This window comes from Amaranthus tricolor, chromosome 12 (assembly GCF_026212465.1).
Source record: "Amaranthus tricolor cultivar Red isolate AtriRed21 chromosome 12, ASM2621246v1, whole genome shotgun sequence".
Taxonomy (NCBI): domain Eukaryota; kingdom Viridiplantae; phylum Streptophyta; class Magnoliopsida; order Caryophyllales; family Amaranthaceae; genus Amaranthus; species Amaranthus tricolor.
This window is the reverse complement of record NC_080058.1, coordinates 3207157-3225184: the sequence shown is the minus strand read 5'-3', so window position 1 is coordinate 3225184 and position 18028 is coordinate 3207157. Positions and strand designations below refer to the sequence as shown.

Here is an 18028-nt window from a genome sequence, read left to right as displayed (position 1 = left end):
AATAATAATAATAATAATAATAATATCAATAACAACAATAATAATAATAATTAACTTTTTTATATTCTTCAATGTATAATCCCAGAACAATGCGGCTAGGTGGCAGTACAGTTTTCCCATATGGTGAATTAATTACAATTAATAAATTTACATTTACAATGCTTAAAAAAGCTCAATTAGTAAATTGGCTATTGGAATTCTCCCTATTAATTTACATTTACATTTACATTTAATGCATATCTATTCTTAATATATTATTATTATTATTATTATAAATTTTCCAAAAAAAAAATTAAGCGCCCAGAATTATGCGATTGGACCCCGATTCAATCGCCACTTTTTTGGCGATGTAATCGGGGTCCAATCGCCCGGTTCTGGGCGATTTTTTTTTCTTTTTGAATAATAATTATTATTTTTAATTTTATTATTGTTGTTATTATTATTATTACTATTATTATTTTTATTATTATTAATTTTATTTATATTCTTTTTGAAGAATATAAAAAAGTTAATTATTATTATTGTTGTTGTTATTGATATTATTATTATTATTATTATTATTATTATTATAAATAAAAAAGTTAGAGGCAAATTCGTAATTCTATTTGAGGGGTGGCCATAAAATGAAAAGGGTTATTGTCCGCCATTGTTAAGTGCTATCAAAGCTTAAGAAAATGAATATTCTTCAATTTCAACTTCTCTCCTTACATCAACTCACACTTTAATGCTTAAACTTTTCGATCGATGGTATTAGTAATAAATTATCTGTTTTGGTATTAATTAGGGGCAAATACCAAATCAATTTTGGTATTAATTATGGGAATTGCGATTACCTTCCTTAATCATAGCAGTTCTTTTGGTTTTAAATCTTCGTTCGGTTTCTTCTTCTTACCAGGTAAGTTAACCTACTCATACTTATAAACTTAATAATTATCTGTTTATTTCCATACTTGTGCATTGCGATTTGCTTATAATCTTGGACATGTCTATTTGGAATTCGGATACTGCCATTTTCTGTAACAATGTGATCAAAGTATCAGAGGTGTAATGTTTTATTCATTTGCATGATTAACCATAGAATTATAGAAAAATGTGGATACTTTTTCTTATATTGATCATAATATGTAATACTTGAATTCAGAGAAATCTTGACCCGTGGCCATGGGCGGATCATTAAAGATCTTATCAAATTTGAATCCTCTAACATATTAGATGTTTGTGAAAAGTGGCACTACATTTCACTTTCTTTTTTTCATATTGTGTTTGTTGAAAGGTCTTGTGATGATTAAGCAGGAAATATAGCAGGACCGAAATAATGGGAATGTAGCACTTGATTCATACCATCATTATAAGGTTTGTGATTACTTGTTTGAAAGTTATGTCACTATGTTCATGTGAATTAAACTTGAAATGCAAACTTCATGTGGTATCATGTTGTGATGTAACTGCTTTTAGTTTGATGAATCTAGATATGAAATTTGAACCTCTCCCTCATTCAAGGGAAACTCTATCATGCTTGTTGAATTTTGTTTATAGTTCTTATGGCTTTTTTTTTTCTAGTGATTAACTTTGTCATGTTACTTTGTTCAAAAAACCAGAAAATGCTCTAGTTATTAGGAATATCTTACCTAATGGAGAGGTTGGAAGTTGCATTTTTGTCCAACCCTCATGTACTCTCATTGAACCTCCTTAAAAAAATTATTAGTTATTCGTAAGTTCAACTCAAATTCTTGTTTTGTAAGATGTGAAGATCATGTTGGAAATGGGAGTATATGCTTACATGGGCTCGATTTTCAGGTCTAGAGTATTTATCAATGGAGTTTATGTTATACGCTAAAAGTTGTATCCACATGTTCTCCTTTTTGTCTGAAACATTGATCATTTAGATTTCAGGGTAATCTGTTTCTTTCACATAAATAAGCAGTGGTTAACAACAAAGAAAACATTACCTTAACCTTATTGATGAAATCATAGTGAATGGTTAAGATTCTGTCACACCTCTGGTTATCGGTATCTTTATTGTTCTATTAATCCAAGATCTAAAGCCGTGATTGTTTCATTGCTGTGTGCATGGTAGCAGGAATACAATGACCTTCCTAAGTCATTGCAAGATGAATATGGCGGTTTTCTTAGCCTTCACATAGTGTAAGTCAGTTACTTTAATCAAAAACAATAGTACCATCATGTTATTTGATTATGTTCTTTGAGCACAACGGAAGTATGATATAAGAGACGTTCTGAAACAAATTAGAAACAAAGTAATATTGCTGCTCTTTTTCAGAACTTAGTTTTGATTTTTCTACTATATTCTATGGGGGGTATATTTGAATATAGTTGTTCTTAGAGTATTGTGCTATGGACTGAGCTTCAATAGGTAACAATGGCCTACAGGGGTAACTCCTAAAAAGTTACACACATATTACATGAGCTCTTACTCATTTTGTGCGAGTTACAAAATTCTCGAATATCCTTTATTGTAATCCTTTGAATCTTATCAATACCCTACATTATATTTCAATTAATTGAGGCCATTATTACATTTTCTTACTTCTTCCTTATTTTTCTATCTTCTATTGATATTCCCAGGCTCCCAAATAACTTATGGTGAATGCTCATGCACAACGTGACTCATGTAGGAAATTTCTTGCTGAAGTTTTCTAGCGAATAGTTTAGCATGTTGAGACGGTCGTTTGATTTCATTGGCTTGAGAAATTACTTTCAAAGACGGATGTTCTATAGAGTCCAAAGAAAATTTTTTTGGTCATTTTGTAAAACCAAAATATTATCTTCTTTTTACAATAAAAAGATGTGTTTAAGTGGTCAAGTGTATAACTTTTAAACAAGAGAATAGAAGTTCGAATCATAGCCCCCCTAGTTTTTTTATTGGATAATAGTTTTGGCCCCCTCTAACTTATGACTCAAGATCCCTGAATCAACATTAGACGTTAAGCAAGATGTGCTTTTAGTTTTAGGTATGTAAAGTCCAGCTGTAATATTGATTATCTCACTAATCTCACAAGTACGTTCATTGTAGAATTTTAATGCTTATTAGTGTGCACTGCATAAAATTGCTCCAGTACAATGCAATCATGTTTCTTTTGTAATGTAATGGAATAGGATTCCTATTGGTCTGAAGCTACGTGCATGGCTTCCAAGGACTCAGGTTTTCTTTTGAAATTGCACTAAATATTTATGATCAAGCTTTGTCTATGTGAGTTGAAAAATGTGAAGATCCAATCATTCACACAGTAGAAAAATGTGAGTATTGATGTGTTATTGTTGAAAGTAGTTGGTTTTAAGACATGAAAAACAATGTGAATTAATGATACTTTTGTCTTAAACTCTTAATGGTCGTTTCTACTGAATCGCTTTAGATACTTCCTTATCTTTTTAGATAACAATGATATATTATGAGTTAATGGATGCTAAATGTGAAAAATATTGTTTGTGATTTGTAGGAACATGATGCCAACTTGTTGCTTGAAGAAGCTTTAGCTGACAACATGAGGATAAACAACTATCATATTATCCTAGTGTTTGTACAACAAGGTATCAGGTAAGTAATTGCTTCTTGGATAGGTTATTTTCTGTTTCTAACAATTTCTGGTCTCAAAATTTTGGGTTGTTTGGTTTTTCTAGTTATTTTCACGAGAAAGACCATAATTGACCATATGTCTCATTGTATGGTTATCTACCAATCAAAATGATCAACCAAGTTTACGAGCTCCACTTTATCGCTTTCAGTTATTTTCATGAGAAAGACATCATTTGAATACGTGTCTACACACACATTATTGGATTTATAATGCCTTTATTGTACTTGCATGGTTATTGAAGTAAAAAAAAAGTATCACTTTGCTGAGGATTGACGTACTTTTACTTTGGTATCATATGGTTAACTAATAATGTTTGGGTGCCCTAACTTCTTTCATGACACTGCCCTAAAGTTTTAGTGTTTCAATTGACTCTTCCCTTAAAATCAAACAAATTTTATACGTAAAGGCACGGAAATGAAATTAGTTTATCCATAGGGCACATAAGTGGAAAAATGTATACCCTCCCTTTAAAGCATCAAAGAGGAAATAATGCACAAAAGCTGTTATTCAAAGTAAATTAAGGTAGTGGTTACACATTAGAGCTTAATCTAGTAAACTAGTTGTGTTAATCTGAGATAGAAACATTCCACTAGAATAAAAGTGTTCATTAGTCCTATTTTAGCAAAACAAAAGCTTGATAAAGGGGGTGACAAGGAAGTTTTGATGTTAATGTATTGAGAATGCTCAATGAGTTCTTTACTTGAGGAAATGGGTTACAAGGAAGTTTAGTAATCATTGCTTTGAGAAAGCCGAACAAGTACTTTACTTTCAGGGTGAAATAGATCAAATTTATTCTACTTGTATCAAAATGTCTTCGTGAAAGACTTCTTGACATCTTGTGCAATCCACACCAGCCTTAGAATGAGCTTAAGCGATGAGTCTTATTTGGAATTAATATCCCCCTTAAACTAGCTTGTAAACTAAACTAGACTTAGAATGATCTTGTTACCTTACAAAATGAGAGGGTGAAGGTAGAATGTAGAATGTTTTGTTGAAGTTATTATGTTGACAAATTAGGTTTGTCAAAATAAGGCTAAGGGGTGTGAGCTTTGTGCCCGTGTTTAAGAAAAACCTTATATCTCTTGGTAGGCTTTGAAGAGAAAGGTTGTTCTTTCAAGGATAATGGAGGGCTTTAAAGATCATAAAGGGAGCATGTTGATGATGAAAGGAAGAACGACTAAGAGCAACTTATATGTGCCACAAGCTGATGGTGCCATGGTGGTAGTCTAGGCCACAAATTTGATGAATGAAAATATGGGTCATCAAGAAGAGTGACATTTCATGATGATGAGAAATTTGTTCTTGAAGGGGAGATTGTTGTTTCAAGACCCAACTCCTCCATAGAGGATGCTTATGCATTGATGAGTGAAGATTGAAGTCCCAAACAATGAAAGCTTAGAGAAGTTGAAAATGGAAAAAAAAGAGTCAAAGTGAAAGTTGGTTGAGTTGGCATGTTCAAGGGATAATTGAGCATGAAGGTTTGGTTGATTTTCCTGTGAAAAACCGAAGTGATACAACGCGTTGCATATAAGAGAATGGTGCAAAGAGGTGAGAAAATACACAGGGACGGGTGGTCGGGCAAGTCACAAAGGTGCTCGAACGAGTCGCATGTGCAACAACTCATTGAAGGCAATGAAAACTGTTGCTCGGACGAGTATTGCTCATGCTCAAATGATTAAAAGCTTTCAGGTTTTTGTTTTTGCGTTTTTCATGCGTGTAAGACTTTAGAGACTCCTAGGATTGATTCCCTTTGACTCCTTAGGTCTAGAAAGTTTGATAAAGGGGTAGCAAGCTAAGGAAGTTCATATGTCAATACTTGAGAAAGCTAAACGAGTACTTTTGATTACTATTTATGGTGAGTTGTCATTGCCTTGAGAAAGTTGAACGAGTACTTAACTTTTTGGGAGAAATAAATGAATTTGCTTCTGCTTGTAGAAAGTACAAAAAATGTCATCACTTGATCTCCGTGGAAAAGCTTTTGTGCATCATGTGCAATCGAAACTAGTCTTAGCAAAGACTTTAATACGGAATAGATTTCCCCGTCAAAGTAGGTTATGAAGGATTCAGATTTATAGGTTTAGATGGTAGAAAATCAAAATGAATGGAGAAAGAGAATTCATGTAGGTGACTATTGCAAATGATCAATTGGTTTATGTATCCGACTCCAAATCTTCTTGTTGTTGTTCCCCTCAAACTAATTTGTAAACCAGAGTATCTTTGTGATAGAGCTTTACTTTTATATTATTTGATTATTTTTATTTTTATTTCCTTTTTATTATAGTTTTTATTAGCTAAATATTACTAACTTTTACTTTTATTTAATATTATTATTGGTATTATTATTATTATTATTATTATTATTATTATTATTATTATTATTATTATTATTGTAATTATTAGCTTTATTATTATTATTATTAGTATTAAAATCAAGAAAGAGGAAAACAATTGAAGCAGGAAACAATGCAGCAGCAACTCGCGGCTCGCGAGTAAAGTCACGGCCCCCGACCGAGTGCCTCAGCTTTTTAAAACTTGCCGCTTTCACATTTTACTTTGAAGTTGATTGGATGCAAAAGGCAGCAAAGTTGACGAAGAAGATGGCTCGAATCAGAGTAATGATGTCTTCTCTTCTCCTCTCAATTAAGTAAACTTTTGCAAACTAGTATTTAAGGGATGGATTGTAATAGTTTTAAGGAGGAATAGTTTTCTAAATCAAACTTTTGCTGAAATTATATTAGGGTTGTAATTTAGGAAAATCTTTAAACTCATTCTTCCTCATGCTTTTGATAGAGATGGCCAATGTTGGCTAAGGTTATCATCTTGAGGAAAGTTATTATCCTCTTTTGCCATCAAATTGTAAGTCTTTCCCTTTATTAATACAATCATCTTTGATAATCTCTTTACTTTTGGATATGAATTGAATTGGTTTAATTGGAATGCTTAGTTGCAAATAGGTTTTCTAATTGCTTATTCACATGCTATTGAATTGGATTTGCTTTGTCTAATTTGAGTGTGGTAGCAACTTGATTAATTTATAAAACTTGCTTTAGTTTATAAGTTGTTTAAGAAGGATTATCATTTTGATTAGTTTTAATCTTGCTTTAGTTTACAATTCCATAAGTTTATTGACTTGTTATGATGAATGTTTAATGCTTTTCATTTATGCATTTATAATCAAGATTAAGGATGCTTTTTCTTTCAATAGACTAGTTGATTGTGTTGATTTGGGAAAATTGAAAATTAATGTGTGAAATTGGAACACTAACAAGTACTCAAGAATCGTTTTTATCTGTTTACAACCACATAATCTTTATTAGTTATTTTTAGTCAATTTAAACAAGTTTTCACATCACTTACACTTAATCCTCCTTTATTTTAGTGTTCATATCTAAGAAGATACACCTAAATCAATCGAAGGTCCTAATTTCCCTGTGGATCAAACCTCTGCTTCCTATTATATTACTTAGTTGTATTATATTTAGGAGTAGTTGTAAATTACTTTGGCAAGCATAACGACCGTAAAAATAGCTTTGTCACTTTGTCTCTATTAAGCTAGGATTTGAGAGGACCAAATAGTTGATAAATATTTCAAGAGATTGTTAGACTTGAAAAATAATTATATAAAATAACTTCAAAATTTTAAGTTTTTGTTTTTGGATGAGAAAATCCCATAATTTGGCACTTAAAAGATGGGAAGTCAAGACTCAAGAAGTGTGTAAAAAATATTAGAAAATATATGCATGAAGACTGGAACCATACACTTCAAGTTATATTTGTACTGTTTTGATCACTAAACTTTATTTGATTTTATGATACTTAATCAACTCTTATATTGTATATTTAAACTGTTATAGGACAAATAGGAGAGCTCACCTAAAAGACTAGCCCGATGGTGAGAGAGCCCATTTGACTATAAACCCCACACCAATTGCTTACACAACAAATATGGGCAAGCCCCATACCTTGCTATGTACCATAACAATAGACCCCTTGTTATGATCCATTTCAACGTATGAGATTTATCCTACATCGGTTGTGTATGCAATTGGTGTGGGGTTTATAGGAAAATGAGTTCTCTTACCCTCAGGCTAGTCATATTAATGCTATCAGAGCCAGACTCAGAGTGGTGGCTTGCGGAGTGGGTGGCTGGAAGAATCAATTGTGACCCAATGAGCACGTTAGCCTGATGGGAGGTCGATTGTTATGGTCATTGCAAAATGTGACTTGTCCTAGATTAGTTGTGCATGCAATTGGTGTGGGGTTTATAGGCATATGGGCTATCTCATCTACCAATCTAATATTTTGGATGAGCTCTCCTGTTTGTCCAATAACATAAATTATTAAGAAAGTCAAGTTAAAAATAGAATTAGGTGCGTGTTTGGACAAGGGGCCAGGCCTTCTCCCCCTGCTCCGGTGTAGCTTCGCCCCTGCCTCCATCCTCATACTTCATAGAGTTTTCTGTATATCAGGCATCAGCTGATTGTTTTTATTCTGCATTTCAGCAAGAATGGAGTAAATTGAAAGGATATTATGCTAGCTCATTGTAGGACAACTTTGAGTGGGTTTCTGGCTATACAGATCGCTTCAGTATCTCTATGTCGGCTACAAAGACGGACTGAAATGATACGCAAAGTATTCGGCTAAATGGTATAAGAACTTCCTTCATAAGTAAATAGTACCCATACATCCTATAATACTATTGCATTTCAGCTTCATTCATTTCCATGAGGCTCTAAACTTCATCGGTTATTGCTCTTTAGTTTCATATCATAATGAACTATACTAAAATAGCTAGTTAAATGATTTTCGCGTCTTAATATTTGCAATTAAAAGTCAATCTAATACACCACGTCTCAGGTGGGTGCCATTTGGCATTGGAATAATGACATCTTGTTATTATTTGGAATTCAGCCAAAACACGAGATGCCTTCTTTCAAGGCAATTTATTAGTTAATCTTAAACACCAACAAGGTCGAGAAAACGACATTTACCCTAAAATATTTTTTGCCAAATCTTCTATGACATGGTGTAACTTGATTTGTTTCGTGCAAAATATTTTGTCTGACTAAAATGTTAATTTGTCACAAGATTGCACTAATGGCGGATCTTCCATGGTGTTTGACCATGTCCCTACAATGTCCGAGTACAGTGTGGAAAAGGATTCAGTTTTCAATAAAAAAATTTCCCTTCAAGTTGGTTGTTATCTGATCCTTTCCTTAATTTATTTGTCACCAACCTTTTCTGATGGCAAAGGTTAGTGAGTAGCCATCATAGTGTCTAAAATAGGCTATTCCAACTATGCCAGGGATCTCAAGTGGAGTACCTTTTGTGGTTACATTAGGGAATTGTCTACTTTTGGTAATAGTTCAGTAGCTGCTGTTTCTGTCCTCTTTAACACTTTCTGGCGCTTGTGTAGTGCTTACCATTAGACGTATTAAAACGATTGGTTTTGGGTTAATTGAGTTCGAGAGTTTATAATTTCATAATTTTATTTCTTAATGTGAAATATAGACCCTAATTTTATGAATTGATGGAAAAATAATTGATTCTAATTCGAAAATATTGAAGTAAAAGTTCATGAAATAGGTCGAATTGATGAACGAATGAAAATGAGGTCATTTTGTTACACAACATTGCTTTATAACGTATTTTGAGCATGGTGTAAAAATTCGATAATGGTTGCGATCACGGTAGCGGAACGCTGATGCGGTAACGGAAGTGTTGCGGTTATCATATCGCCTAAATATCGGTTGAAACCATAAGATATCTCTTGATGCGGCCCAAAATGCGGTTTTTTTACACCTTTACAAGACAGAAAATATCGGTCGTTTTTTTTGAAAACCTTTATAGCGAGGCTGATGCGATGCGGCCTTGGTTTTACTCTATGATTTTGAGCTAATGAAACCGCAAAACCCCATTACATAACCTGTGATTTTAAATCATGGAGTCATGAACATTATAAGATGTTCGTTTATTCCGGTTAACAATTGATATTGCGATGTCAACAAAACAGATAGTAATACTGCAATGTGTGAGGTCCGCAACATTCATCTGCCATTATTTTTTTCCCTGTGTTTGTTAGAACTGATTTGTCAGATCTTCCAATATTTGACGGATCTAGTTATTAAATAAAAATGTCCCAATAAAATCTTAAAGGGTAAGGTTACACTTGATGTAAGACAAAATATATATTTATGTGCTAATACAATTGGAGTTTTGTCACATTACATGTGTCGTTTCGTTATTGGTTTTCAGTTTTTACTGTATACTACGTTCATATTATAATAAACTATGTGTTTTACCATGTGAGTATTTTCATTTAATATACAAATAAATGTTGAAATTTGATGCTCTTATATTTTAGTGGGTGATAAGACATGCTTCATCATTGTAACCTAATTATATTGATACAATATACAAAGTAATCTTTTGATTACTGTTATTAATGAGTTATTGCCGTGGAATCTTTTGTTTAAAAATAATTACTTCTATTTGACAACAATATGTGTGCCCTTGAATATTTTTAATAAAGGGAGGTTTAGAAATTTACAAGTTTGACATATTTTATATGTACACGGCCACGGCTATCGGAAACGAGTGTGGACTAATTCTCCGGCATTTTTATTAAAAGTACACGAAATTGATTGTTGTCAGGAAACTAGGTCTTTCGAGCAGATAGCATATTATATTTAGTCTATTATCTGCAAGAAGTTGATGGGGGTGATGAACTGGTGGTTAGGGTCATGTGGACATTTTTAAATAAAAACTTCTTATGTCTTTTTTTGGTTTGTATTGAAAATTGTAACAAGAAAATATGGAGTGTGTAAACTAAATCTGAGCAAGTAAAAATAAAACTAATGTAGAATACTTATTTTATTCTTGTTAGTGTCAAAGATTTATAGTTTGAATTTGGATTATAAATAGACGAGAGTAAAATGACTTGTTAATTATGTGACTGTAAGGTTTTAAATAATGTTTGCTGTTCAAGATCAATACACACGAAACACTTGAGAGTGTAGTGCAAACTTTAGGTAACGGGCACAATTGCCGTGACGACACAGTGATGTAATGAGAGTGATACGGTTATCGTACCGCCAAATATGAATGAGACTAGTAGTTCTGATAGGTTTGGTGAATTTAAAAACCTATGCAACGCAGCTAATACGGTACGACACGACTTTGTTTTTGCACTATCTTTTTGAGGGTCAAATTACAGAAAGAAATAGAAAACAAAATGCAAAAGAGCCCCTTACCAGAGAAATAAGGCAAAATTTTACTTAAAAAGTTGTGATAAAGATGTAAGTAAGCATTTTAAATGCTTGCACCCTTGAGACTAGTGGTTGTGGTAATTTGTTCTTTTCCCTGGCCTGGCTATTTTCTACTTTTACTGCAAATACATGTATAAAAGGACAGCACATCAACAAAAGAAAATGATACATAGTTGTAGACAAGAGAGGTAACCATGGGCATAGAAGTTCAAACCCATGTTTTCTTACTTCTGTTACTATCACTTCTTTTCATACTTGGAAACACAAATGTTGCTATGGGTGTTAATGTCATTCAAGCCAATTATGGGATTGGTGCGCTTAATAGAAGCAGTTTTCCTGGAGGTTTTGTCTTTGGGACAGCTTCATCATCCTATCAGGTTAGTGAAAACAAGTTTTATTTGAACAAATATGAAAAGTGGCCACAATTTTTTGGGTTGTTTATCAGAGAGATTTATTTTGTTTCACAGTATGAAGGTGCAGCTCGTATAGATGGTAGAGGCCCGAGTATATGGGATACTTTCACTCATAAATATCCAGGTTCTGTATACGTTCCCCCAACTCCTTACTTTTCTTTCTGCAATGCCCCTTATAACTTATAAGTGTTAAATGCAAAGAGTACGTGATTATTTTAGTTCATGTAGCCGACCCGCCCGACCCTATATGTTAGAATTATGGCTTTGAATAGTATTGTCTCACCTACACTACGTGGTCACCAGGATGGGGCAGCAAAACTAGACCATTCTATGAAAATACTGAACTGGGTGGCATCCGGGTAGGCTTGTCTGTGTCCCCCCCTTCTTGGCAGGAAGTCTGGCAGCAACAGTTTCATCAGCTGCCACCTTTACCTATCTATACCTTGTCAAAATAAATTTTTTGATTTTAAACTCAAGCAAATGATTTACATATACTTTAAAGATTTTTCACTTTTTTTCCTATTTCATTTGAGTTGTATAATTTCTGATGTTATAAGATATGATGTTTCTTATGCAGATAAGATCAAAGATCAAAGTAATGGAGATGTGGCAATAGACGCATACCATCGCTATAAGGTATCCACAAGTATGCTCAATTTATATATTCTCTGTTCCTATAAAAAGCTATTGACTCTGTCAGTCGTTTCCAGGAGGATGTAAAGCTCATGAAACAAATGGGAGTAGATGCTTACAGATTCTCAATTTCATGGCCGAGAATATTGCCATGTATGTAATAATCACCCTTTCAAAGCATGTGTATATACTAGTTTGATGACCTGTTCTGAGCTCAATAAACTGACCAATGAACAGATGGAAAACTAAGCAAAGGTGTGAACCCAAAAGGACTAGCATACTATCATAACCTTATTGATGAACTTATAGAGAATGGTGAGATATTCAATTTCCATTCTGTTATGCTATGTTACCTTCTATATCCTTGCAAATCTTTTAAGGGTCAATCGAAAATAAAGTCTTTGTTATTACAAGGGTAAGGTTGTACATCTGACCCTCCAAACTGGTATGAGTATCACTTAATGGAATTAGGATAATGGAATCTTGTTTTAACATAAATTTTTTGGAAGCTTTAATTGATGTTTTTTTTGAATGCTTCTGATTATGCGTTGTATTTGCAGGTATAAAACCTTTTGTGACTCTCTTTCACTGGGATCTCCCTCAAGCATTAGAAGATGAGTATGGTGGTTTCCTCAGTCCGCATGTTGTGTAAGATCGATAATTTCTCGTATTAATAAAGAAAATAGTATGTACTAGTACTACAAATACAATAAGAAGCATACATTTCAGTAGGTCCAGTACTAAGTTTAGTAAGAAACTTGTTCTATTCAAAACCAGTACAAAGTTCGCTATAATAACCACATATCATTTGACCTTTCAGTGCTTTCCAAATTTTGCAGGGATGATTTCAGGGATTATTCAAATATTTGCTTCAAGGAATTTGGTGGCAAAGTAAAGCATTGGATTACATTGAATGAACCATGGACCTATAGTTATGGTGGATACGCTAATGGAATGTTCGCTCCCGGGAGATGTTCAAAGTTTCAGCAGCTTAACTGTACTGGTGGAGATTCAGGCACTGAGCCTTACTTGGTTGCTCACAATCAGATTCTTGCTCATGCAGCTGCAGTTGACTTGTATAGGCGTGAATACCAGGTTCACAAATTTTTACTGCCTGTAGTTGCATTTTTGTATCCCTGCGTGATTTATACTAAATTATGATTATGATACAAGTGTATGAACACTATAGTTTCTTTATCAGTTATAGAGGAAATCATATATGTTTTGATTTCTAATTGCATTACATTATTATCCTTACATCTTTCTAGAGGAAATCTATGTTACTATGAATTTTCATTAAACATCAAGTACCCGTGTGGATCCTTGACAATCCAACATGAATAAGACACTTGCACACTGCATTTTGGACAAAAAGAATGGAATTTTTCTTAACCTGTCTGAGTTCAAATCTTGTACACATGTCAGATATGTGTTCCTGAGTCTAATCAATACACTAATGAACAATCTTTTGTCATATGAATTCATAATTCCCTCTGATCTGTTTTTCCATCATCGTGATATGTATAGGCATCTCAAAAGGGAGTAATAGGTGTCACTCTAGTATCGCACTGGTTTGTTCCAATCTCAGAAGTGCAGCGTCATCAGTTTGCAGCTGAAAGAGCTCTTGATTTCATGTTTGGATGGTGAGCTATGTATTGAATCTTTATTTTCTGGACCATTGTTTCGTCTGTTGGGAAAACAACCCACATGTGATCCACATTGAAGAATGTTGACTAACATATAAGCTTGATGGGCTACTCCTATTACCAGTTGGTTTTAGGATGGAACCTCATTGGGTTTGTGTGCAATCAACTCTCCTCTTATACGGGTCTTGTTGTGTACAAACCATATGAACAATTTATTATCGTTGTATTGTCCACTTATGTCGTGGAAAAGGTTGGCTCATATTGGGACAACTTACTCTAACGCCAAAATTTTAAAAATATCTCAACTGGAACTTACCTAGGCTAGATCAATTTAACATAGATTAATATTATTAGAAATGTGTTCCTTATCTTAGAAAGATTACAAACAGGTTTATGGATCCAATAACAAAAGGTGAATATCCTCGTAGCATGAGATCGCTTGTAAAAAACCGGTTACCTGCATTTACTGAGAAGCAGCTGAAGATGGTGAAGGGATCTTTTGATTTCCTAGGATTGAACTATTACACCGCTTATTATGCAAGTTATTCCTCTGGTTTGAAAATGGCAAAACCCAATTACCTCACTGATGCTCTTGTAATCCAAACAGGTACTATTTAAAGTTTAAACAGTGTACCTCATTCTTCAATGTATATGAAGAAATACATATGTGAACCAGTATAATTCTGCTATTGCTAAGGAGTGTTTGTTTGGGGGAAAATCATTTTCTTGAAAATCTGTTTTCCCACCAATTTTCACCTGCTCTTCTGTTCCCAACACCTCTTTTCCTTTCATCTTAGCTTAATCGATTTCCAACAAACCAAACAAAAAACTATTATCATTTACACGTTTTATTAAAAAGTAGTCTTCACTAAAACTGTTCATTAACAAAATTTTCCTTCGCACCAAACACCTCCTAAGTGCTCATATTGTCTCTCTCACGTGCTTATAATTTTTTTTTCTTGCAGTCGAGAAAAATGGAATTCTAATCGGTCCAGAGGTATTACATTTAAAACGGTTCCAGAATCTGGGACCTTTTGCTTCTGTAAAATGATGTTTCCTCTGTGAATTGATGTTTCCTCTGCTTCTGTTTGCACTTTTTATCTGCAGGCGGGTTCAGATTGGCTGCATGTTTATCCAAGAGGAATTCGGGACCTTTTGCTTTATGTGAAGAGAAAATATAACAACCCTTTGATTTATATAACAGAAAACGGTGAGCTCTATTTTTGGGGACCAAGAAAAAAAAGAACGACTATAGAAGTTGCAATCGCGCCTCTCCTTCGTGCATATCAATGGAGGAGCGAATATCATCAGTTTATTATATGCTGAACTTTTGCCTCATACTTGTGTAGGTATTGATGAGATTAACGATGAGAAATTATCACTCGCGGAAGCACTTAAGGATCCAATGAGGGTGCAATACTACCACGACCATCTAGCTTTCTTAAATCTAGCAATCAAGTAAGAAATCATCAACTATCTCTTGCTACAGATGCATCATGCATGACCATGTGTTTGTCTTTATAAATACAACGATTCAAATTAGGTTCCAACCGACCTAAACTTGAACTTCAAGAAATCCGGCATTCAAATAAATTTACATAAAATTAAATTTATGACACCCAAAGCCAAGTCACTTGACTTGAAATTTCATACTTGAGACTTGATCAAATACCCAATGACCAAACAAACACTTCTATTGAGTATTGACCGTTGATAATGGTCACATTAAAACTGTAGTTGATCACGTTAAGATTGTAAGTGATCACTTTAAAACTGTAATTTTACATTGTGCCAACTTAATAATGATGGTCTCACCGTGAAACCGTGTCAATTGACAATTAATTGGGCCATCATCTTTCAAGGCGGCTTGGTTCATATAGTTGGTCCTTTTTAGTAAGCCTATGAGAAAGCCTTTCCCTCTTTTAGGTTAAATTTATGCTGATAGAATCTAACAAATGGGTCTCGAGACCTTGAATAAGGAGGAGAAGCTGTGACCTATTTACAAGCCCAAAGGAAGTCCACAACTGAAACTTATTGATTAGACATAAATTTTTATGAAAGACGGTTTTTTGAGAGACCATCTCTAATTGGACCGACTCATTATATATTTTTAAAAATATTGTAAGTAGGCATTAAGAATGATGTAAGTAAACATTTAAGATATTGAAAGTAGGCATTAAGGATACCGTAAGTAAGCATTAAATGTAATGTAAATAGGCATAAAGAATACGGTAAATCATTATTAATCTTTAACAAATTGGGCTTAAGATACGTTTCTCAAAGAGATGGTCTCTCAAGAGACTAGTTGTTGATTATATACCCACGTCGTCATCATCATCATCCTACCCAATGTATCCCGCTCATAGAAGAACTATGAACAGGGTCTGAGGAGGGAAGGACGGCGGCAACTCATACCCATAAAGAAGAGCGCGGCCAAAGAAATTCCCTGGCTCGAGAAAGATAAAAAAACGTAACTATACAGGAAAGATAAATAAAAGCCTATAAAATATACCCACATATTGATAAAATATGTTCTCCCTTTCTGTTTGTGAACTTAGCTGACAAATTGTTACCAAATCACGTCGAATCTCAGTGTGTCTTTTATTGTTTTTTGTTTATCTTTCTTGCAATTTATCTAGTGAATGTTTGTATTGTGTTTGGATTGTAGGGAAGGTGCTAATGTGAAGGGATATTTTGCATGGTCATTGTTGGATAACTTTGAATGGGCCTCCGGTTACACGGTCCGATTCGGGATACACTATGTTGATTACAAAAATGGGTTAAAGAGATACCCTAAACTTTCAGCTCATTGGTTTAAGAAATTTCTACAGAAGATCAAATATTGATGTGCTTCAAACAATAAAATGAGGAATTAGGAAGTTGTGTGTAAGATAATAAATCCAGTATGCAACCTACTTTTTTTCATGTCTCTGGCCTGAATGTATATGTATTATTTGTCTCCTAAAACCATAAACACAAGTATAAGCTTATTATTGCAAATGTAATAGAATTAATGGAAGCACTTGAGAAAAAAAAAGGATAATTGTAAGTGTTACTATTGACATTTGTTTGGCATTAATATAAAGAGGGAAATAGTTGTACAATAATTTTAGCTATTACAATATTCTTTCTCGAGGCGAGGGACTCTTTGGTGTACACTCTTTTATGAGTATGAGTTGTCGCCTTATTCTCTCCTCAGACTTTGATCATAATTTTTATGAGCGGAATACACTGACTATGATGATAATGATGATACTATTTGTCATCAGTCACAACAAAATTGTTAGTTCATTATTTTGTTGTTCATCTTGTTTGTTTAAACCACTTTAATATGTTTTTCTTTCTCTTTTTAAAGTTTTTTTTAATTAAATTACGAGCCAATGATTATGACATAGTAATACATAGCTTTTTTTTTATTGGGCATCCACCAAATCAGAAAGCTTATAAAGTCTTAAATCTCAACACATTCAAAGTTCATATTACAAGAGATGTCTTTTTTCATGAAAAACATTCCCCATTTCATTTCTCTCAATCTCCTTCAACTCCCTTTACCTCTATCTTTCAAATTTTTCTCCCTTCTACTACTACTAATTCTAGTTTCTTTGACCATGACATACCTGATATTTTCACCAACATCAACCAATCAACACATAACACTCAGTCTACGAACAACATTTCTACTTCCTCTCCTTCTGACTTCTTAGACTCTTCTTCTACTTCTAATATTTCCTCTGATTCCAACATTATAGATCTCTCAGACATTTCCCACACTACTTCTTCTTCTGCACCTGATGTTCCTACTCTCAGAAGATCTCAGAGACAAACTAAAATTCCACAGCACTTCAATGATTTTATTTACTCTCTTCCTGGCCACTCAGCTAACACCAGTACCCATTGGTGTCATTTAGCCTTTTACACACCATCTCACTCAGTTCTTCTTGCTCACTTGGATATCCCAAAAGAACCTACATGCTATAAAGAAGCAGCAAAGGATCCTAGGTGGGTGGCAGCAATGACAAAGGAATTACAAGCATTAGCAAAGAATCATACCTGGGATGTTGTTTCTTTACCAACTGGAAAGAAACCAATTGCATGTAAATGGGTATATAAAACGAAACTCCATGCTGATGGTACTTTGGAGAGACTCAAAGCTCGCTTGGTAGCAATAGGATACACACAGAAATATGGCATAGATTATTCAGAAACCTTCTCTCCCGTTGTCAAAATGTCAACAGTTAGGTGTATCTTGGCTATTGCTGCAAGCAAGGGTTGGAGTTTATATCAACTTGATGTGAATAATGCATTTCTACATGGGGATTTGCACGAGGAAGTATACATGAAACTACCCCCAGCCAGGTCACCCTCATTCACCAGACCAAGTCTGTAAAATCAGGAAGTCCCTTTATGGTCTAAAACAAGCCAGCAAACAATGGTTTGCCAAGCTTGCTCATGAGCTTACACATCAAGGTTTC

General features: G+C 33.9%; 1 protein-coding gene across 11 annotated transcripts; it reads left to right on the top strand.

Annotated features, from left to right (window-relative positions):
• The first annotated feature begins 617 nt into the window (after nucleotides 1-617).
• On the top strand, nucleotides 618-16993 carry LOC130797223 (beta-glucosidase 12-like). 11 transcript variants are annotated; one of them, XM_057659725.1, is made up of 17 exons: nucleotides 618-895; nucleotides 1274-1353; nucleotides 2081-2145; nucleotides 3459-6452; nucleotides 8099-11241; nucleotides 11332-11401; nucleotides 11855-11913; nucleotides 11988-12063; nucleotides 12148-12225; nucleotides 12471-12558; nucleotides 12750-13005; nucleotides 13438-13553; nucleotides 13946-14163; nucleotides 14522-14553; nucleotides 14664-14766; nucleotides 14906-15014; nucleotides 16225-16993. In XM_057659725.1, the coding sequence occupies exons 5-17, from the start codon at nucleotides 11059-11061 to the stop codon at nucleotides 16400-16402; spliced, it is 1566 nt and encodes a 521-aa protein (XP_057515708.1). In that variant the 5' UTR covers nucleotides 618-895; nucleotides 1274-1353; nucleotides 2081-2145; nucleotides 3459-6452; nucleotides 8099-11058; the 3' UTR covers nucleotides 16403-16993. The 11 variants fall into 11 exon arrangements, with proteins under 11 accessions (XP_057515708.1, XP_057515704.1, XP_057515709.1 ...); XM_057659721.1 differs by having other exon boundaries at nucleotides 634-895; nucleotides 1294-1353; XM_057659726.1 differs by having other exon boundaries at nucleotides 634-1353; nucleotides 3459-3556; nucleotides 6054-6452.
• The last annotated feature ends 1035 nt before the right edge of the window (nucleotides 16994-18028 follow it).

Excerpts from the sequence above, each read along its gene's own strand:
- LOC130797223 (XM_057659725.1), top strand. The coding sequence starts at position 11,059 with ATGGGCATAGAAGTTCAAACCCATGTTTTCTTACTTCTGTTACTATCA. Across the intron at positions 12,064-12,147 it reads ATGGCCGAGAATATTGCCAT|ATGGAAAACTAAGCAAAGGT; the intron begins GTATGTAATAAT and ends ACCAATGAACAG. Across the intron at positions 14,164-14,521 it reads TGCTCTTGTAATCCAAACAG|TCGAGAAAAATGGAATTCTA; the intron begins GTACTATTTAAA and ends TTTTTCTTGCAG.